The 23,789-nt window shown below is 45.8% G+C and overlaps 1 protein-coding gene across 2 annotated transcripts in view; it reads right to left on the reverse strand.

Annotated features, from left to right (window-relative positions):
• Positions 1-974: 974 nt before the first annotated feature.
• The window catches only part of LOC134338013 (SCO-spondin-like), a 39,896-nt gene continuing 17,081 nt past the window's right edge, over positions 975-23,789 (reverse strand). For both annotated transcript variants that reach the window (XM_063033512.1, XM_063033510.1), the window contains 7 exons: positions 22,964-23,064; positions 17,710-17,799; positions 13,517-13,645; positions 11,103-11,225; positions 6,827-6,991; positions 4,852-5,019; positions 975-1,286 (listed from right to left, as the gene is read on the reverse strand). In XM_063033512.1, coding sequence (XP_062889582.1) covers positions 1,108-1,286; positions 4,852-5,019; positions 6,827-6,991; positions 11,103-11,225; positions 13,517-13,645; positions 17,710-17,799; positions 22,964-23,064 — 955 coding nt within the window. In that variant the 3' untranslated portion in view covers positions 975-1,107. The remainder of the gene's footprint in view (positions 1,287-4,851; positions 5,020-6,826; positions 6,992-11,102; positions 11,226-13,516; positions 13,646-17,709; positions 17,800-22,963; positions 23,065-23,789) is intronic.

Raw genomic sequence — 23,789 nt, forward strand, 5'->3', positions numbered from 1 at the left:
CAGAGACAGAGAGGGTTCAGTCCATGTGGGAGATCACAGAGACAGAGAGGGTTCAGTCAGTGGTGGAGATCACAGAGAGGGTTCAGTCCATGTGGGAGATCACAGAGACAGAGAGGGTTCAGTCCATGTGGGAGATCACAGGGACAGAGAGGGTTCAGTCCATGTGGGAGATCACAGAGACAGAGAGGGTTCAGTCCATGGTGAAGATCACAGAGACAGAGAGGGTTCAGTCCATGTGGGAGATCACAGAGACAGAGAGGGTTCAGTCCATGGTGGAGATCACAGAGACAGAGAGGGTTCAGTCCATGTGGGAGATCACAGAGACAGAGAGGGTTCAGTCCATGTGGGAGATCACAGAGACAGAGAGGGTTCAGTCCATGGTGAAGATCACAGAGACAGAGAGGGTTCAGTCCATGTGGGAGATCACAGAGACAGAGAGGGTTCAGTCCATGACAAAAGGGTTAAGAGTGGCCCACAATGACGTAAGTTGTCTGAAACACATTTAGCCAGGACCAAGTAAGGTCAAATCTCCTTCCCTGTAGGGTGTTAGTGCATCAGTGTTTTATGACAACAATCCATTAGATTTGTAAGTTGTGTTAAGAATGACTATTAAAAAGAATCGAGATTACTAGGTACATGAGATAGAAAAGGTTTGTAGAATCTTAAAGTTGAAAGTAATTTTTTTATCAAAGATTATATATGTCACCATATACTACCTTGAAATTAATTTTTGTGGCGGCATTCACAGTAGAACAAAGAAATACAACAGAATGAATGAAAAACTACACAAGTACACAAACTGTTAAACGCAGGCATAATGGGCCTAGCTCGGTTGTACTCCTTGGTCAGTATGGATGAGTTGGGCCAAATGGCCTGTTTCCATGCTAAATGGCTCCTATGACAGGCTGTCAACTCCGCAGGTGCTATTCAGTCTCTGGATTGTTAGTCCAGGTTTCTAGAGTACTAGCCCAGTATCTCAGTCACTGTACCACACCTCTTCCTTCAACATCAGCTCCTGGGCCCTGGAGATGCCCAGGTCCTCACTGCTTTCTGTGCACACCTTGTTTGTGTTGAAGGCTTTGGTACTGGGGACAGAGTAGAGCAACATTAAAACTTGGTCCTCACCGGAAATCCACAAGATCTTTCCTGCTGGCTATGCCCCGCACAGTAAGTTACACTTTCCGTGGAGACTGGAGCATTGCAGGTACGGGAACGTTTCATTATTGCCATTCCACAGCTGAGCGGACAAGGGCTCCACGCTGTCCACGCCGACCAAGACCCAGTGACTGAAACAAAACAGCAACAATCCAACCAGTAATGATTCCCTTCCACCAAGGTTTTTCATTTCATTTATTTACAGATACAGCACATTAACAGACCCCTCCGGCCCAACGAACCTGTCCTGCCCAACCACACCCATGGGACCAATTAACCTTCTAACCCGTACATCTTTGGAACGTGGCAGGAAATTGAAGCATTCGGAGGAAACCCACACAGTCACGGAGAAAAGATGCAAATTCCTTACAAAATTGGTGGGAATTAAACCCAGTTTGCTGGTGCTGTAAAGTGTTACGTTGTTCTTCTCTCCACCCCCTCCCCACCCGCCCGTCCATCCTCTCATTGCTGCAGGAGGCCTGGGTTGGTTAGTGGGGTGGGGGAGATACAGAGGGATGTAATGGTGTCACCAGGATGTCGTCACTCAGTTCATACCAGGATATTGACAGACAAGGGAAAATCTGCAGGTGCTGGAAATCTAAGCAACACACACAAAATGCTGGAAGAACTCAGCAGGTCAGGTAGCATCTATGGAAATTTTAAAAACAGTCAACGTTTCAGGCTGAGACCATTAATCAGGACTGGTAAGGAAGGGGGAAGACGCCAGAATAAAAAATTGGGAGGAGGGAAGGATAGCTATAAGGTGATAGGTGAAGCCAGATGGGTGGAAAAGATAAAGAGCTGGAGAAGAAGGAATCTGATAGGAGGGGAGAGTGGACCATACGAGAAAGGGAAGGAGGAGGGACACCAGTGGGGTGGTAATAGGCAGGGGAGGAAAAGAGATAAGAGGCCAGAGTGTGGAACAGAAGAAGGAAGGGGGATGGGAAAAAAACTACTGGAAGGAGAAATCAATGTTCATTCCATCTTGTTGAAGACTACCCAGACGGAATATAAGGTATTGCTCCTTCACCCTGAGAGTTGCCTCATCATGGCAAAAGAGGAGGCCATGGACTGACATATCAGAACAGGAATGGGGTTAGGAATTTAAATGTTTGGCCACTGGGAAATTTAGGCAAATGGAACAGAGGTGTTCAACAAAATGTTCCCCCAATTTATGTTAGGCCTCACCAGTGTAGAAGAGGCTGCATCGGGAGTAGTGGATACAATAGATACAATAGAATCACAGATGAAGTGTTGGCTCACCAGATAGGGCTATTTGGGGCTCTGAATGGAGGTGAGGTGGGAGGAAGGGATACACATTCTTTGAAGAAGGAGGACATCCCTGATGTCCTGGAACTGAAAGCCATGTCCTGGGAACAGATACGGCAGAAATGAAGGAACTGAGAAAATGGCATTTTTACAGGATGCAGGGTGGGAAGAAGTATAGTCAAAATAACTGCGGGTATCAGTAGATTCATAAAAGATGTTGGTAGACAGTTTGTCTCCAGAGATGGAGACACAGAGATCAAGAAAGGGGATGGAGCTCTCAGAAATGGACCAAATGAATTTAAGGGTAGGGTGGAAATTGGAGACAAAGTTGATGAAATTGACCAGCTCAGCATGGGTGCATGAAGCAGCACCAATGCAGTCATCAATGCAGCACAGGAAAAGTTGGGGAGTATTAGCAGGGAAGACTTGGATCATGGACTGTTCTACGTAGCCAACAAAGAGGCATGCATAGTGTTCAGGGCTGCCCCTTGAGTCCAGAGAAAGTGGGAGGAGTCGAAGTTGAAATTACTGTGGGTGAGGACCAGTTCTATCAGACTGATGATGGTGGTGGTGGAGGGCAACTGGTTGGGTCTAAGCAGAGAGCCTTACGGTCTTCTTGCTGGGGGATAGAAGTGTATAGGAACTGGACATCCATAGTGAGAGTGAGACAGAGAGGGCCAGGGAATTGAGTTGTTGAGGAGATGGACAGCGTGTGAAGTATCGCAGACGTAGGTGGGAAGGGACTGAACCGGAGGGATAAAATGAAGTTGAGGTATGTGGACTCAACTTCATCGAGGTAGGACCAGGCAGATACAGACATGAGTTCAGTGGGGCAGGAACAAGCAGGTTGGAGATGGGGAGAAGGCAGGAAAATGAGATTGGAAAATGAGATTCAGAGGGAAAATAAATCAGCCATGATGGAATGGCAGAGTGGACTCAATTCAAGATTGTTTAATGTCATTTACAGTACACAGTTGTAAAGGAGAACAAAATAATTGTTACTCTGGATTCGATGCAACACATAAAAACCACAATATGATAAAGAACAAAATAATAATTTTAAACACAATAAATATAAATACATAAGACAACTTACTGTATATACGTAGATTGATTGTATGTCCATACAGTGATGCTAGGCACAGGAGTGTCTGTACATAAGATGTCTGACAGGAGATGATAAAGTAGTGGTGGTTGGGGGTGTGGAGGGGTGGGGTAGTGGGTGGAGGTGTTGATCAGCCTCACTGCTTGGGGAAAGTAACTGTTTTTGAGTCTGGTGGTCCTGTCGTGGATGTTATGTAGCCTCCTCCCTGATGGGAGTGGGACAAACAGTCCTTGAGCAGGGTGGGTGGGATCCTTCATGATGTTACTGGCCCTGTTCCGGCAGCTTTCTGTGTTAAGTAGGCTGGTGCTGGTGATGTGTTGGACAGTTTTGACTATCCGTTGTAGATCCTTCCTGTCGCCACAGTGCAGTTTCCGTACCGAGCAGTGATACAGCTTGTTAGGATGCTCCCTACTGTGCATCTGTAGAGTAACGTGGCGTGAAAATACTGAATGAGCTGCCTCAGCCGCTATGCCCTGTAGTCTTATAGACATGAGGAAGGGGCTTCTGGAATCTCTGCTACCTTTTAAAGTCCTTCCAAGAGCAGATCACAGTCGTTAGTGTTTTTTTGGATGCAGTCACTGTTGGAATGCAAGTAAGGGATCAGTAGATTTGCATACAGCAAGATCCCACAGAGAATGGCAAAGAGTAGTTTTAGTCATGTTTGCCCCAGTAAATCTCCTTCCATTGAACAGAAGCACCACCCAGAGCATTCTAACTGTTGCATCACCACCCAGTATGGGCGGGGGGGGGCACTGCACAGGATCAGAAAAAGCTGCAGAAAGTTGTAAGTTCAGTCATATCCAGTATTGAGGACCTCTTCAAAAGGCAATGCCTCAAAATGGCAGCATCCATCATTAAGGGCTCCCTTCACCAGGACGTGCCCTCTTCTCCCTGCTACCATCAAGGAGGTGGTACAGGAGCCTGAAGAGATACACTCAATGTTCCAGGAACAGCTTCTTCCCCTCTGCCATCTATTTTCTGAACATTGAACCCAGGGACACTTCCTCACCATTTTTTCTCTTTTTTGCTTTGTGCAGTAATTATTATTATTTTCACATATATTTTTATTGTACTTTATAGTTTTTGTTACTATGTATTGCAACGTACTGCTGCCACAAAACAACAAATTTCATGACACATGTCGGTGATATTAAAGGTGAGCTTGATTCTGATCCTTCCCCAGAAACATTCTCCATCCAGTGGGGAGAGCCACTGGGGCCACTGTGGAGAGTCCAGAGATCGTAGCTCCTGGATCAGCTTGTCTAGAGGTCAGAGGCCCAATGTCTGCAAGTCTAGGCCAGTGTACGGTGAGGATCACTCACCTTGGCAGTCGGCGTTTCCACATGGCATGACCTGTTCGGGGGGACCACTGCACGGGACGCCCCCGCCGGCCGGAGAGGGATTATCACAGATATGAACTCGTCTCTTGATGCCAGCACAGGAGGCAGTGCATGGGGACCATGGTGACCATTCAGACCACTGCCCGTTCACTGTGGGACACAGAAACCTGTCACTGAATGTGCACACAGAGTGTTCGGAACATAAAACGGGACAGGAATAGATCCTGCAGCCCACTGTGCTAATCACAATGCCAGATTAGAATAGTCCTATGTTCCTGCACTGTTTGCATGTAACAGTGGTCACATGCTAGTACACCGCTTCAACAAGCAGGCTAAATTACATGAGGGTAACCAGAGGGCCTCATACCCTGGTGAGATAGGAACATCTGTGAGAACTCAGCTCTGGCGGACTGCACACGAGATCTGCAGTGAGATCTGACGGCCAGGAAGGTAACACTATGTGGAGAGTGAAAGGCATGACAAGGCACAGAGGAAGTCATGGTCATCCACTGCAACCAAGGAAGCCCAGTCATGACCACTACTCACACCACGGTTCCCAGACGTCCCAGGTCGGGAGAGTGGAACTGCCCCAGTGCTATGGATTTTCCACTTAAAAACTTTTCCCCACAGGTTTTATGTCATCGCTGGACACAATGGCCAACCACCATGTTCCTGCAAATGATCCATGATCCTTCGTTCTGTGCCCATTGAACAGCCCCTTAAACCGCGATATTGTGCATGCGTCCAGCACCTGCCCTGGCAATGGGATATGTTCTCGGTTTGAATAACATGCATGCATATCTCCGTTAAACACCCCCACCCCACATCACCTTAAATGAATTTATTTTTAGAGATACAACACGGTAACAGGCCCGTCTAGCCCAACAAGCCACGCTGCCCCTCAGCCTCCAATCTCAACCCTAGTCTAATCACAGGACTTAATAAGCCCTTAATGATGGCCGATAACCTACTAACACATAAGTGTTTGGACTGTGGGAGGAAACCGAAACACCTGGAGGAATCCCAGGCACTCACAGGGAAAAGATACAAACTCCTTACAGACAGCGGTGGGAATTGAACCCCAATCTCTGGTGCTGTAATGGCATGACTCTAACTGCTTCACTACCATGCCACCCCATTTCCTCCAGTATTTTATATTTCTACTCTGTGAAAATGATTCTACCTGCCATATCTACACCTCCTTGATCTTGCAGCTCCCCAGCTCTTGCGCTCCTACCAAGCCTTCCGATCCCTGAGATCCCTGCTCTCCCGACCCTTTTCCATTCCCACCTTTTACAAAGCCGCCAAGATCCCACACTCTTCCTTCCCTTCCCAGGACACTGATCATGCTCCTGGGAGCGACTTACCACAAAAACAGTCCCTTCAGCCCATCTAGACCATATCAAAATGTAATTCTGCCTAGTCCTATCAAACTGCCTCTGAACCATAGCCCTTGATACCCCTCCATACCCCTCCTATCCATGTACTTATACAAATTTCTCTTAAATGTTGAAATTAAGCCCACATCCACACTTCCGCTGGCAGCTTGTTCCACACTCTTGCCACCCTCAGTGAAAAAGTTTCTCCCCAAGTTTGCCTTAAACATTTCACCTTTCACTCTTAACCCATGACCTCTCGTATTCATGACACCCAACCTAGTGAAAAAAGCCTGCTTGCTACCCTAACCATACCCCTCATAATTTTGTACATCTCTGTCAAAACTCCTCTCATTCTCCAACACTTCAGGGAATGAAGTCCAAACCTATTCAACTTTTCCCTGTTCCTCAGGTCCTCAAATCCCGACAACATCCTTGTAAATCTTCTCTGCACCTTTTCAATCTTATTGATATCTTTCCTGTAGATGGGTGACCAGAACTCCAATGAGGCTTCACTAATGCGAAGTCTTATACAACTTCATGGGGTCACAGAGTCCCTTCAATATCGTGTGGGAAATTACCTGGACAAGGTGTAAGCACTTCACAACCCATCAGTTCAGCCGACGGTCCCTCACAACGCATTCCGCTCTCTGGGTGCGTGCACGCACGGATACGCATTTTGTTCTGCACCCCACACGTCGCAGTGCAGACTGACCATGGCGACCAGGGGGTCCATGTACTGGAGGCTGGGCACAAAGAGAGAAAGATCTCAGAGCACAGAAAGGGGCCGTTTGTTCACCCAGCTCCTGCCATCTCCCATCCATGCTAATCCCACTGGCCAGCTCCCAGTCTACCCTTCCATGCCTCAGCACTGAACTGATTCCATAAATTGTGGACTCTACAGCTCATTATTATTTATTTAGAACAGGAACCGGCCCTTTGCCTTCAATGTTGTGCAAAATCAATTAGTTTTGTAATCAAATGGCCATTTGTAATCTCTAAGTCCATATCCCTCCATTTTCCTCACATTCATGTGCCTATCTAAACATCTCTTAAAAGCCTCTAATAAATCTGCCTCTACCACCACCCCAGGCAGCACATTCCAGGCACCCACCACTCTCTGTGTAAAAAACTTGCCCCTCACATTTCCTTTGAAATTACCCCCTCTCATCTTAAAGGCATGCCTTCAGGTTTTAGGCATTTTGACCTTATTTATTTATTAGTTTGTTTGTTTGTTTGTAGTTTGTCTCCTTTTGCACATTGATTGTCCCGCTGTTTATGTGTGGTTTTTCACTTACTATTTTATTTCTTTGTTTACTGTGAATGCCTGCATGAAAATGAGTCTCAAGATAGTATATAGTGACATATACGTATTTTAATAATAAATTTACCTGGAACTTTGAATCTTTAGAACTGGATACAATAGCCCAGAGAGACACTTGCAACAGGTACCACCATTGGTTGTCAGGTCTCCGTAGGCAGGCACCTCCCAGCCTCCACCCATCTAACAGGAGTCACTTGCCCTGGTTTCCAACTCATCACCTGCAGCCTATTTAAACCCAGCTCTCATCCACAGTCCTTAGTTCCCATCGAACCAGTCGGCCTCAACCAGTTGCTCTTAGCCTAGACTTCAGTTACCTGGTCATCTTGTCGTGTCAATTATCTGTTCTCTCATTTTGTGACCCCACGTGGCTTGTTATTTTGCTGTCTATTGTTGGAGTGATTTTTCACTGCTGGATCGTCTCCACTGATCTGTGTTTGGGTTAGGTCTCCTCTATATGTCCTGACAAATGGTGGGTGTACTCAAAAGGGGTCACCCTCAAATGAATAAAAATACTGTGATATACTGTGAGCTGTCTGAGTAACTGAAGCCATAGACAGACAGATAGCAGAGGTGGAACTGCAGATGAAATTGTGCCAATTGCTCTTGGTAAGGTGACCCTTCAGATCCCTTGCTCAAGTGATTTGGTGTTGAAACCAGGTCCTGTGAGCAGGGCACAATTCTCACTTTATCCCCCAGTGTAGTTAGCAAGGGGTCACTCAAGAAGACCACCCCTTGAACATCACTCATCGCACCATGAATGATGACTCCATCTCTCTCTCTCTGGGCTCTCTGTGGTTGTCTGTTCAAAGTTCAAAGTAAATTTACTATTAAAGTACATATATGTCACCATATACTTCCATGATATTCATTTTCTTTCAGGCGTTCACAATAGAATAGAGAAATACAATGGAATCAAAGAAAAACTACACACAGAGACTGACAAACAACCAATGAACAAAAGAAGACAAACTGTGCAAGCAAATAAATATTACAGAGAACATGAGCTGTAGAGTTGAGGTTAACATTCATTAAATCTAGCTCTGTAATGCATATTCATAGAACATTGCAGCACAAGTCAGGCCCTTTGGCCCACGATGTTGTGCTGATCTTTTAACCCACTCTAAGCTCAATCTAACCCTTCCCTCTCACATAGCCTCCATTTCTATTTTACCAATGTGCCTATCTAAGAACTTCTTAAACATATGAAGAAAGGTTGAGCAAACTTTGGAGAGAAGGAGGATGAAAGGTGACTTGATAGAGGTGTACAAGATGATAAGAAGCATAGATTGAGTGGACAGCCAGAGATTTTTTCTCAGGGTGGAAATGGCTAATGTGAGGGGGCATAATTTTAAGATGATTGGAGGAAAGTATAGGGGGGTTTTCGGAGGTAGGTTTTTGACACAGAGATTGGTGGGTGTATGGAATACACCGCCAGGGGCAGTGGTAGAGGCAGCTACATAGAACAACATAGGGTGGATGTCGGAAGTTTTTTTCGGCACAGAGTGGTGGGCGTATGGAATACGCTGCTGGTGTGCTGGTAGAGACAGATACATTAGTGGCATTAAGAAGCTCTTAGATAGACATGTGGATGAGAGAAAGATGGAGCACCATGTGGAAGGGAAAGGTTAAATCTTAGAGTAGATTAAAAGGTCAGCACAACATTGTGGGCTGAAGGGCCTGTACTGTGCTGTAGTGTTCTATACTGTTCTAATTCCTGCCTCTAACACCACCCTCTGACAGTGTGTTCCATGCTCCCACAAATCTCTGTGTAAAAAACCTACCTCTGACAAACAACTTTCCCCAATCACTTTAAAATCATGCCCCCTCAAATCTCTACCCTGGGAAAAATATCTCTGTCTGTTCTCTCTATTTATGCCTCATTATCTTGTACCTCTCATCAAATCACCCCTCATCCACCTCTGCTTCCAAGAGAAAAGCCCAGTTTGCAAAACTTTTCCTCATACGACATGCTCTCTAATCCAGGCAGCATCCTGATAAATCTCCTCTGCATGCTCTCTAAAGCTTCCACATCCTTCCTATAATGAAGCAACCAGAACTGAACACAATATTCAGAGACACTGGGAATGATAGGACCATAAGACATAGGAGCAGAATTAGGCCATTTGGCCCAGAAAGTCTGTTCCACCATTCCAACATGACTTATTTATTATCCCTCTCAACCCCATTCTCCTGCCTTCTCACCATAAGCTTTTTTGTCCTGATTAATCAAGAACCAGTCAACCTCCACATATCTAATGATTTGGTTTCCACAGCTTTCTGTTGGAATGAATTCCAGAGATTCACCACATTCTGGCTAAAGAAATTCCTCCTCATCTCTGTTCTACAGGGACATCCTTGTGGTCTGAGGCTGTGACCTCTGCGGCTTGAGGCTAAGACTGTTGAATTCTTATGTTTTAATTCAAGGTACTTTTAGAAGTCAGGAACAAGGCATAAAACTTATTGCTTCATGATAGTTTTATTAAGAGTTGATGGAACAGAAGGAACCTGAATAAATGGTGACAGGGAAATCTGAGATTTAAGAATGAGAAGAAGATGGCGCCTAGCACAAAACCATTATGTTATACCCAGAGATAAGAAAAATTCCATTCAAAATCTATAAATAATAATAAACCAATTAGAAAATAATTATTCAATACTACAGTAAAAGTCAACCAATGAGAATACACTTATTCACTTAATGCAGAGTTTCCAGAGCTTTCCAGAATTACACTTTGTATAACCAGTAGAGGCATATTAAAATGTTACGTGTATACTGTACTATTGCCACTAGGGATCAAAGTAAGCAGGTACTTGTATGTAAGCAATTATATAAAATACAAGCAGACAATTAATTGTTTAATTGCACAGAAAATGACAATTAAACATTGTACCCAGCCAGTCCTAGACCCCGCCCCCCCCCCCCCCACGATTGGAAACATCCTCTTCACATCCATTCTATTGGCCCTTCAATATTTGATAGGTTTCAATGAGAGCCCCCCTCCTTTCTTCTAAACTCCAGTGTCTACAGGCCTACAGCCATCAAACACTCCTCATACGTTAACCCTTTCATTCCTAGAATCATTCCCGTGACACACATAAAAGTTGCTGGTGAACGCAGCAGGCCAGGCAGCATCTCTAGGAAGAGGTGCAGTTGACGTTTCAGGCCGAGACCCTTCGTCAGGACTAACTGAAGGAATGATTCCCGTGAATCTACTCTGAGCTCTCCCCAACAGCTGCACATCCTTTCTTAGTTAAGGGGCCTAAAACTGCTCACAATACTCCAAGTGTAGTCTGACTAATGCCTTATAAAGCCTCAGTGATCTTGCAGTTCATTACTGGAAGGTCTTTCCAATCCAGTTGTTACCTTCAACCATCAGTCTGGGTGGGACCTAAAATCAGACTTTAAAGAAACAGTGGACCTACATTCTGACCCAGTGCCTCACTTCCCTTCCTCCCTTCAGCAGAAGATCTTTCCCTCAATTAGTGATCAGAGCACTAGTTAATGAGCCATTCACTGGCAAACCGTTCCTTACCAATGCAGTGAATACCATCACCAAAATGTCCAGTCTGGCAAAGACAAGTGAAGGATCCCAGGGTATTGACACAGAAGGCATTGGGGCTGCAGGAATGGTGTTGCAGGAGACACTCATCAATGTCTGTGGAAAGGATACATTAAATGGGACACATTACGGAGTTTTTTAATTTATTGAGGTTCTGCGCAGAACAGGACCTTCCAGATCTTCAAGCCGTGCCACGCAGCAATCCCTGATCTAACCCTAGCCTGATCACGGGACAACTTACAATGACTAATTAACCCACCAACCGGTACATCTTTGGACTGTGGGAGGAAACTGGAGCACCCAGAGGAAACCCACGTGGTCATGGGGAGAACACACAAACTGCAGACAGCAGTGGGAAATATACCCAGGTTGCCTGTACTGTACAGCGCTGTGCTAGCCACTACACTACCGTGCTCTTGCCCTCGAAATCTGGGGCACAAAGTGAGCAGGAACTCACCCTCCACTGGCTGGGGCAGGTACTAATCTTCGCTTTAGGATACCTCCCTGGAGAATGGTGCAGGGAAAGACCAGAGTGAGAGGTAAAATACTTCAGGGAACTTGAGGGGCAATGTCTTCACTCAGAGAGTGGAGTGAGTGTGGAATGAGCTGCTGGTAGAGTGGGCTCCAGTGCAACATTTAAGTGAGATTTGGATAGATTCGTGGATGGGAGGGAGCATGAAGGGTGCAGGCCGATGGGACTAGACAGAATAACAGTTTGGCACAGACTGGATGATACAAAGGGTCTGCTTCTGAGCTGTAGCATCCTGTGACTGTGTGACACTCAGCCAGTCAGTGATGGATCCAGGGATTCTGAGATCACGCGGATATTGGACCGTTAGGAGGTGTGAGACCTCAGGGTCTGTTGGAGAACTGGGTGAGGAGGGACAGTGACTGGTGTAACTTGGATAAATGGGTTTTTGCACAGAGACACGGTGAGGAGCTTGTCTTGCATGCTGTTCACACAGATCAGATCACTACACAGTGTACTGAGCAAGCAGGGACTCCCAACCTGGGGTTCATGGCATAAAAAAAACATTGGGAACCTCTGAGCTAGGGTAAGATAAAGCACTAACAACGCAGGGTAAAGCGTAACAGTGACCGAGAGAGTGCAGTGCAGGCAAGGTCATAATGAGGTCGATTGTTAGGTCAATTGTGCATCTTTTTGTACGAGGGTAGCATGTTATTTCAGTTAATAGGCACCATGTTCAGTATCCATATGGTGGGCCAAAGGGCCTGTTCCTGTGCTGTACTGTTCTCTGTTCTTTATAAGCAGTGACCAAATTCAGAGCTTAACTCTGCCATGAACGTTCCCAAGCAATAAGTACTGTTGGGGAGGATGGCCCCCTGGCCGTGCCTCTGGCACAGAGACTGGCCCTGTGGCTCAGAAGGGTAGGGAAAGGAAGAAGGCAGCAGTGACAGGGGACTCTATAGTCAGGGGGTCAGACAGGCAATTCTGTGGATGCAGGTAAGAAACGCGGATGGTGGTTTGCCTCCCAGGTGCCAGGGTCCAGGATGTTTCTGGTCGTGTCCGCAATACCCTGAAGTGGGAAGGTGAACAGCCAGAGGTTGTGGTAGATATTGATACCAACGACGTAGGTAGGAAAAGGGAGGAGGTCCTGAAAACAGACTACAGGGAGTTAGGAAGGAAGCTGAGAAGCAGGATCTCAGTAATCTCGGGATTACTGTCTGTGCCACGTGAAAGGATATACTTTCTGAAGGATATCCTTTAGAAAAGATATACTGACATTGGAGAGGGTTCAGAGAAGATTTCAGAGAGGGTTTCAGAGTCTGGGAGTGGCAATACACACAGATCAATACACGATTACTGCGACAAGAAGTGACCAAGGGGGGACTTGGAAATCAGCAGAGCAGACATTTTTTATTTATTGAGACACATCACGGAACACGCCCTTCGAGCCACACTGCCCTGCAACCCACCAATTTAACCCTAGCTTAATCATGGGACAACTTACAATGATCAATTAACCTATTAACCAGTATGTCTTTGGAATGTGGGAGGAATCCAGAGCACCCGGAGGAAACCCACATGGTCAGCGGAAGAACGTACAGATTCTCTACTGAGGAGGCCGGGATTGGACTTTGAACTCTGACACTGTGCATTGTAATAGCATCTCACTAACTGCTACGTTACAGTGACACACAGTGTCTGTGTTCCAACACTAGTCGGGATCCCTGGGTGACCCCAACCCCAATGGACTGTTACCCCATCACACATCAAGGTGGAGTTAAGAGATTTAACTCATTCATCACCAGCCTGTGATGCAGGGTGAAAACGTGGGTTCCTGGACATGACACTTGGTCAATGGTTCAGCTCCACAGCACAACAGATCGAGTGAACATTGCATCTGGACCATGAGAATCCTTACCTATGCAGGAATATATGCCATCTCCCTCATACCCCTTTTCACATTGACACTTGTAGGAGCCAGGGGTGTTGACACACGTTGCTCCTGGGAGGCAAATATAGGATGTTCCTTCTGTACATTCATTAACATCTCAAAGGCAGAGGTGGAAAATGAAGAATTAGATTCAAAGTTCAAAGTAAATTTATTATCAAAGTATATATATAGAACCCTGAGATTCATTTTCTTGTGGGCATACTGAATAAATCTATAGGGTAATAACCATAACTCAATCAATGACAGACTACTCAATTAGGACATTCAGCCAGAGCACAGAAGACAACCAACTGAGCAAATACAAAAAGCCAAAATAATAATAATAATAATAAGTAAGCAATAAATATGAAGAACATGAGATGAAGAGTTCTTGAAAGTGAGCCCATTGGTTGTGGGAACATTTCAATGATGGGGCAAGTGAAGCTGAGTGAAGTTATCCCTTTTGGTTCAAGAGTCTGATGATTGAGGGGTAATAATCGTTCCTGTACCTGGTGGTGAGGGTCTTGAGGCTCCTGTACCTCCAGCCTTATGGGCAGCAGTGAGAAGAGAGCATGTTCTGGGTGGTGGGGGTCCCTGATGATGGATGCTGCTTTACTGCAACAGCATTTCATGTAGATGTGCACAGCGGTGGGGAGGGTTTTACTTGCGATGTACTGGGCCATATCCATTACATTTTGTAGGATTTTTCATTCCACAAGCTCCTAATGAGGTAGAGACACTCCTGTGCTTTCTTTGTAATTGCACTTGTGTGCTGGGCCCAGGACAGGTCCTCAAAATAATAAGACCCAGGAATTTAAAGTTGTTAACACTCTCCACCTCTGATCCTCCCGATGAGGTCTGGCTCATGGACCTCTGGTTTCCTCCTCCTTAAGTCTATAATCAGCTCCATGGTCTTGCTGACATTGAGTAAAAGGTTGTTGTTATGACATTGCCCAGCCAGATTTTTAATCTCCCCCCCAACCCCCGTATGCTGATTTGTCACCACTTTTGATTTGGCCTACGACAGTGGTATCGTCAGCAAACTTGAAAATGGCATTGGAGCTGTGCTTAGCCAGAGTGTACGGTGAATAGAGCAGGAACTAAGCACACAGCCTTGTGCAGCACCTAGACTGATGGAGACTGGCTCTCGTATCGGACCTGCCCACCTCAGCTGCCTTTCCGACAATGACCAATGTGGTGTACGTGGGGAAGGAGGGGCTGAAGGGTATGGAGCCGGGGCTGCGTGCAGCCGGTGTAAAGAGGAACTGGGCAGTAAGGCACCGCATTGGTGTGGTGGTTAGCGCAACACTGTTACAGCTCAGAGTGTTCTGCAGTTCAGAGTCTCATTCTGATGCTGTCTGTAAGGAGTTTGTATGTTCTCCCATGCATCGTTAGGTTTCCTCCCACAGTCTACAGGCAGACCGGTTAGTAAGTTGATTGGTCATTGTAAACTAGGCTAGTGTTTAGTAGTTGGGTTGCTGGACAGTGTGGCTCAGTAGGCCAAAAGGCCTGTTCAATGCTGCACCTGCTAAATAGTTAAATAAATAACAGTCCAAGTGGCCACTTTGCCTGGGTCTGATATGCCTGGTGCAAACCTGGTTACAGAGGTACCATGGAGGGCATTCTGACTGGCTGCATTACCGCCTGGTAGGGAGGCTGCGATGCACGGGGCCACAAGTTCCATCACAGGCACCCCCCCCCCCAACCGCCTCTAGAAGGTGGCATCTATCACCAAGGACCCCCACCACCTAAGACATGCCTTCTTCTCATTACCACCATCAGGGAAGGGGTTGAATACAGACACTCAATGTTTTAGGAACAGCTTCTTCCCCTCCGCCATCCCATTTCTGACAGTCTCATTGTTCCTCTCCTGCCCTGATTATTTCTGCTGCTGCCATCTTTTATGTACTGCACACTACTGCTACCATGCTATCAGGCTGGAGGCTACCCAGACAGAATTCAAGTTGTTGCTCCTCCACCCTGACAGTGGCCTCATCATGGCAAAACAGGAGGCCACGGACTGACATGTCAGAATAGAAATGGGGAAAGGAAATACAACGTGGTCCACCAATTTACGTTGGGTCTCACCAATGTAGAAGAAACCCCATCGGGAGCACCGGATACAATAGACAAACTCAACAGATTTGCAGGTGACATGTTGGCTCACCTGGAAGCACTGTTTGGGGCCCTGAATGGAGGCAATGGTGGAGGTGATTGGGCAGGTGTATCATTCCTGTCGTTGGCAGGGATATGTGCCAGGAGGGAGAGTAGTGGTGAGGGACAAATGGACAAGGGAATCATGGACGGAGTGATACCAGCGGAAAGTAGAGGGTGGGAGGAAGGTAAAGATGTGTTTGGTAGTAAGATCCTGTTGAAGGTAACAAAAGTTCTGGAGAACAATGTGTTGGATACAGAGGCTCATGGGGTGGTAGGTGAGGACAAGAGGAACTCTATCCTTATTAAGGTGGCGACAAGATGGGGTGAGCGCAGATGTTCGGGAAATGGAGGAGAGTGGGAGAGGGCACCATCAATGGTGAGGGAAGGAAAATCCCGTTCTTTGAAAGGAGACATCTCTGATGTCCTGGAAAGTGCAGACAAAGTTAGCTCATTTTCCCCATCTAGTGGCCATGTTTTGCTCTGCAGTTTTATTGTCCATAAAACTGTAATAAGACATAAAGAGCAAATTAAACCATTTGGCCCATCAAGTCTGCTCTTCATTCCATCATTTCTGATCTATTCTCCCTCTCAACTCCATTCTCCTACCTTCTCCTCATAACCTTTTACATCGTGACTAATCAAGAACCTATTAACCTCCACTTTAAATATACTCCATGAATTGGTCTCCACAGGTTCACCACCCTTTGGCTAAAGAAATTCCTCCTCATCTTTGTTCGAAATGGACGTTCTTCTATTCTGAGGTTGTGCCTTCTGGTCCTAGACTCCCCCACTATAGGAAACATCCTCTCCACATCTGCTCTATCTAAGCCTTGCAATATTCAACAGTGAGTACACGCCCAGAGCCATCAAAGGCTCCTCATAAGTTAATCTTTCCATTCCTGGAATCATTCTCGTGAACAGCCTTGACCTTTTCCAATGTCAGCACATCCATTTTTAGATAAGAGGCTCAAACCTGCTCACAACGTTTCAAATGCGATCTGACAAATGTCTTATAAAGCCTCAGCATTACATCCTTGCTTTTATATTCTATTTATATTCTAGTCCTCTTGAAACGTTTGCTACCATTGGTAGTATGGTGGCCTTCCTTACCACTGATTCAAGCTACAAATTAACTTTTAGGGAATCTTGCACGAGGACTCCCAAATCCCTTTGCACCTCCAATTTCTGAATTTGATCCCAGTTTAGAAAATAGACTACACCATTATTCCTTCTACCAAAGTGCATGACCATACACTTCCCTACACTGTACTCCATCTGCCACTTCTTTGCCCATTCTGCTAATCTGTTTAAGTTATTTTGCAGACTTCCTGCTTCCCCTTCACCCATCTTTGTATCATCGACAAACTTGGCCACAAAGCCATCAATCCCATCACCCAAGTCATTCACATATCACGTAAAAAGAAGTGGTCTCAACACTGACCCCTGTGGAATACCACTAGTCACCGGCAGCTAACCAGAAAAGGTTCTCTTTATTCCCACTCTTTGCCTCCTGTCCTAGTACAAGCTGCCTGTGAGAGGGAAGAATGCAGAATCAACAGGAACTTTCCGAGAGGAATGGTTGAAGAATTGAGTGGAATAAAAATCTACTAAGAGTTTACGACATTAATGAATGTATTCGATCTAATATATTGGTTCAGCCCTGTTTTGTTCTGTTTGTTTTTTTTTGTTTCTTTTGGGGTTTTTCTTTGTGATATTTTTTTTATTTTTATTTTTTTCTCTTCATGATTAATTATATCAAGAGTTTGGAAGTCTATTACACTTGTACTATTTGTAGTTTCTTTTGTATATGTTTATTACCAATAATGTAATTCCAATCTCTTTGTATCACCATTGTTATTATGTTTATGAACTTGAAAACTAATAAAAAGATAAAAAAATAAATAAATCTAAGTGAAGGAGAGAGAACAAGGAGAAGAATTAAAGTGGCAGGTGGCAGCACAACGGGCAGACTACTTCCTTCCATGCCATGTCTTTCCCCGAAATCACTCCAGGCAAATACTCACCCAAGCAGTGAACACCATTTCCTTCGAAGCCATCATTGCATCGGCAGGTGTGAGTGCTCCTAATGTTCCCTGTGCAGGTCTTGCTTATGTCTGTAAAGGATTAAGAACATCTGTAACGTCGGGTTTACAGAATGTACCAATAAAAACTAGCAATGTGGAAATCAATTTAAATGAACAGTAATGAAAAACATGTTTATTTTTCTTAACTGGTTTAAGATGCAGCCTGCAAGACTGATTGCCTCACTGTCTGGTACGGAGGGGCCACTGCACAGCATTGAAAAAAGCTGCAGGAAGTTGTAAACTCAGCAGCACCGAGGACACCTTTGAACGGCAATGCCTGAAAAAAGCGGCATCCATTATTAGGAACCCCCATCACCAAGGAAGTGCCCCTTTTTCATTGCTCCAATCAGGGAGGAGGTACAGGAGTCTGAAGACACACATTCAACATTTCAGGAACAGCTTCTTCCCCTCCGCCATCAGATTTCTGAATGGATAATGAACCCATGAACACTACCTCACTGTTTTTTTTTGTTTATTTTGCTCTCTTTTTGCACTACTTACATAATTTAGTTTATATACACATATATACACTTGCCGTGTACAAGGCGATGCTATTATCTTTATCTCGGGGCACATCAATGCTGGCCACTGCAATCAGGAGCAGATCATGGCTAAAATGGTGCCCGTCAATCAGTGACCTAGTGATAACATTCCATCAGACAGCATGCTAGAAGCAGCCAGTGGAGCACTTACTCACAATTGCAACCTCCAACATAACTGAGAACAATTACCTGACACATGCATCAGCAACATTGAGCTACAAAACGACATGACAGTGGAGAGTACTGTCATACCACCCCCAGAGACGACATGACGTGACAGAGACAGTGGAGAGTACTGTCATACCACCCCCCCTCCCCACCCCCAGAGACGACATGACGTGACAGAGACAGTGGAGAGTACTGTCATACCACCCCCCCTCCCCACCCCCAGAGACGACATGACGTGACAGAGACAGTGGAGAGTACTGTCATACCACCCCCCCTCCCCACCCCCAGAGACGACATGACGTGACAGAGACAGTGGAGAGTACTGTCATACCACCCCCCCTCCCCACCCCCAGAGACGACATGACGTGACAGAGACAGTGGAGAGTACTGTCATACCACCCCCAGAGACGACATGACGTGACAGAGACAGTGGAGAGTACTGTCATACCACCCCCAGAGACGACATGACGTGACAGAGACAGTGGAGAGTACTGTCATACCACCCCCAGAGACGACGATTGGAAGCCAAGGTGAAAACCACAAGGGCAGAAGTCAACAGACTAGCTGGGCTGCTGAAAGGTGTGAAGAGGAAAGACTGATTTTGGCTGCTGAGGAAGTACAGAGGAATTTATATAGCCGAAGCCCTGAAAACTGCCAAGCGACAGTTAACAGCTCTATCAGACCACAGTGATACAGTAAGGACACAGAGGCCAAGGGAATAAATGCACCCTTCTCCAAAGAACCAGGAAAAGTACTTGCACAATTCCAGGGTAATAACATGTCAGTACCTGAACCAACCAAAACGGCAACTGAGGAGTTCTGGAGAGTATATGGGAGAAAGAAGCATCACATAACATCAGTGCCCAATGGCTGAAAGACCTACAAGCAAGCCTCTGCAATCTCCCAAAGGAAAAACCAGTCACCATCACAGCAGTAGATGTCCAGTAACGGGTAGCAAGTATGAAGAACTGGACATCACCAGGACTTGACATGATCCACACCTATTGGCTGGAAAAACTAACTGGTATCTGTCTCCCACTTTAAACTGCAGAATTCCTCGTGTTAGCATTACATACATGGCTGGCAGCTCAAATGAACCCGCTACTTGAAGCAGGCTCCCAGCCTGAACGACTAACTCAAAGGACAGTACTCATAATGAAAGGTCCTCACAGAGGAGCAACACTGTCAAACTATTCACCTATGACCTACCTGTCAACAACATGGAAGCTCCTGTCCGGCATCACAGCCACCAAGCTGAAGGAACATGTGCAAGTTCCTACTCCCTGCTCAGAGGAGGATTGGTAATGGAACCAGAGGCTCTAAGCACCAGCTACTGGTAGACAAGTCACTGATGCAAGACACCATGACCAGGCAACCAACCTAAGCATAGCCTGGCTCAAATATCAAGAAGGATACAACTCAATGCCCCACAGATGGATCCTGGAATGCCCGTCTCTGTACAAGGTCAACAAGACACTAAGGACCTTCATGGAGAATTCAGTGGGCTGCTGGAGGACAAAGTTACAAGTTAACTCAAAGCCAATAGCACAAGTGACCATCAGATGTGGAATAGACCAGGGTGACAGACTATCCCACAGCTGCTCTGCATAGGCTTGAACCCCTCAGCCAGATCACCTCAAAGAGTGGACATGGTACAGGTTCAAGAGTGGAGTGACCATCAGCCATCTTCTATACATGGATGACATCGAGCTGTATGCCAGAAATGGGAGACACATTGGTTAACTAATCCACCTGACAAGGGTGTACAACAGAGGCATCGGGATGCCATTTGGACTGGAAAAGTGCAGCCGGGTGGTAGTGAAAAGAGGCAAACTTATCAAGACTGATGGAGTTGAGTTACCTGAAGGCCACATACCAGATGTACAGGAAACTACAAATACCTGGGGAGCCTGCAGGAGCATGGAAGCCATGATGAGGATACAAGGAAGGCTGCAACATCCAAGTATCTCCAAAGAGTGAGACAGGTCCTAAGGAGCCAGCTGAATGGGAAGAACAAGACTAGAACCATCAACACATTTGCCCTACTAGTCATCAGATATCCAGCTGCAATAGTGTGCAGGCCAAGGAACGAACTGGAAGCCATTAACCTCAAGACCCGGAAACTACTAACAATACATGAAGGATTCCATCCTAAGTTCAACATCGAGCAACTGTACTCCCACTGGAATAAAGGAGGACGGGGAAGTGGAAGTGTCAAGGCCACAGTCCTGGAGGAAATGCAAAACATCCATGAGTATGTCTGGAAGATGGGCCCTAAGGACAATCTGCTAAGAGAATACCTCAGACGGCAGGCTGGGGACATGGAAATGGAAGTGGGTGAAGCAGAGCCAGAGGACCAGAGGCCATGGCAGGACAAGCCACTGCACGGATGTACCATTGCCAGACATAGTAATACTGGACAAGGAACAGAAGAAAGCAATGGTAAATTGCCATATCTATTAATATAGATTTTTTCTGTTCCATGTCCAATACTACAAAGCCTTTCAGCTCTCCACATTCATGCTCGCCTTTTTCGCGTATGTACTCACCCCGTTTGCCCACACTATGGGCAACTATGGGAAATTTGGATAAGTACATGGATAGGAGGGGTATGGGGGGCTATGGTCCGGGTGCAGGATGGGACTAGGCAGCTTAACGGTTTGGCATGGATTAGATGGGCCTAATGGCTGTTTCTGTACTGTAGTGTTCTATGATTCTATAGCTCTAATTGTATTTATACAATTGTATTTATAGCTTTAATTTAGTGAAATGTTCCCAACAATCACGATGGCAATTACAACTGAACAAGAATTGACTGAAGCAACCCAAGTTGGAAAGGCAGGTTTTAATAAGCTCTGGAGATTCAGGGAGAGAGTCCCAAAGCTGGGGACCTGGACAGCTGAAGACACAGCCACCAGAGGGGGAGTGATTCAACTCTGGAATGATCAGGAGGGGAGTGTCGATGCATTAGATTAGAGAGTGAGAGAGATATTAGCTTTATAGGTCACATGCACTTTGAAACATACAGTGAAATGCATCCTTTGTGTCAATAACTAACAAAGTCTAAGGACCATAACTTTAAGATGATTTGAAAAAGGAAAGAGAAAATGTGAGAAGCAGGTACTTTTTAACGCAGGATTGTGGATTTGTGGAACACACATCCGGGGGTGATGGTAGAGGCAGATACATTAGGACATTTAAGAAACTCAGATAGTCAAATGGATGATAGAAAAATGGATGACTATGTAGGAGGGAAGAGTTAGAATCATCTTAGAGTAGGTTAAAAGGTTGGCACAACATTGTGGGCCGAAGGGCCTGTACTGTGCTGTAACGTTCTATGATGTGCTGAGCAGCCCACAGGTGTCGCCATTATTACGATGCCAACACAGCAATACCTACAACTCACTAACCTTAACACGTACATCCTTGCAATGTGGGCTGAAACCAGAGCAGCAGGGGAAACTCACACAGTCAAGGGGAGAACATACAAACCCACAGACAGTGGCAACAATTGAACCCATGTCTCTGGTTCCATAAAGCGTTGTGCTACCATGGCACCCCCAGAGAGTTGTAGGACTGGTGGATGTCAGTGAGTAGTGAGTCTGTGAACAGTTAAGACAGAATGTAGATTAGTATTCATGGTGGAATGTTCAGGGGCATGAACAGGACTCAGTGTTAGAGATCTGGATGATGTCCACGTTATGAAAATGGAGAGGGGGCTGACCAGAGTAGGTCCAGAAGACATGCAGATGGATGGACAGTGAATAAATTAACGAAGCTTCTCTGTGTGTGTAGTTGTAAAATGTACAGGCAGATCCATTACTCCCAGTTGAGGAAAGGTCAGTCAGTGTCTGGTGGGAAAGGAAACATTTCAAAGGTAACATCAAATTCAGCCTGGAGGAATTCAACATCACATCTAAAAACTGGGAAGACATTGCACTCAGTAGATACACCTGGAAGAAACCTGTTCAGAATCAGAATCAGGTTTATTATCACCAGCATATGACATGAAATTTGTTAACTTAGCAGCCGCAATACATAATCTAGCAGAGAGAAGAGCAAGGATAGCAGGATAGAAGAGCCCGGAGGTCATGCGGGAGCTGCACTAAATGAGAGCAACCTCCACTGTGTCACAGAGAACAAGCAGCAGCTGTGAAAGGAGAGACTGAACTACCACAAGACCCAACCACTAACCACGGTCACCACTGACTCTCACCCTCACTGCACCAGAATATGTGGATCCCAGATCGGTCTACAGTGACCTGAGGACCCACCAATTAACAACCACTATGGAGAACATCACATTCACCTCAAGTGATCACACCATTACTACTGAAATATGCAGTATATTATAGTCAAAATAATGAAGTGTAAGATTAACAAATTAGCTCTTCCACTCTTCTTGTCCTGTGAATCATGCAGCATACACAGCCCCAGTAGGAAGAAATACAGAACTGATTGGGAATGGAAATGGTTTTCCATACCTTTCCGGATATCAAACAGTCTTTGTCCTACAGCCACCTTCCCGGGTATTTCCTTTGTAAAATCATAAACAACAGCTCGGATGTGGCCAAATTCTTCGTCCCTGAAAATTAGAAATAATATTAAGAGCAAAAAGTAAGCAACATGTTGAGGACTGTGATGTTGGTGAGATACATAGGTCGTCTCTGAAGATAGCAGCAAATATTGGGTGGATAAAGTGATTAAGACACTTGCCCCACAGGCTGAAACACAGGATAGAAGGGCAAGGAGGTCATGATTAAACTCTTCCCATCAGCTAACAGGCCACTTCATAGCTCCATGGGAAACCTCACACTTCCCAGATCCCACACCACCAGGTTCAGGAACAGTTACTACCCCTCAACCATCAGGTCCCACACCACCAGGTTCAGGAACAGTTATTACCCCTCAACCATCAGGTCCCACACCACCAGGTTCAGGAACAGTTACTACCCTTCAACCATCAGGTCCCACACCACCAGGTTCAGGAACAGTTACTACCCTTCAACCATCAGATCCCACAACACCAGGTTCAGGAACAGTTACTACCCCTCAATCATCAGGTCCCACACCACCAGGTTCAGGAACAGTTATTGCCCCTCAATCATCAGGTCCCACACCACCAGGTTCAGCAACAGTTATTGCCCCTCAATCATCAGGTCCCACACCACCAGGTTCAGGAACAGTTATTACCCCTCAATCATCAGGTCCCACACCACCAGGTTCAGGAACAGTTATTACCCTTCAACCATCAGGTCCCACACCACCAGGTTCAGCAACAGTTATTACCCCTCAATCATCAGGTCTCAC

This window comes from Mobula hypostoma, chromosome 25 (genome assembly GCF_963921235.1).
Source record: "Mobula hypostoma chromosome 25, sMobHyp1.1, whole genome shotgun sequence".
In the NCBI taxonomy this organism is placed as follows: domain Eukaryota; kingdom Metazoa; phylum Chordata; class Chondrichthyes; order Myliobatiformes; family Myliobatidae; genus Mobula; species Mobula hypostoma.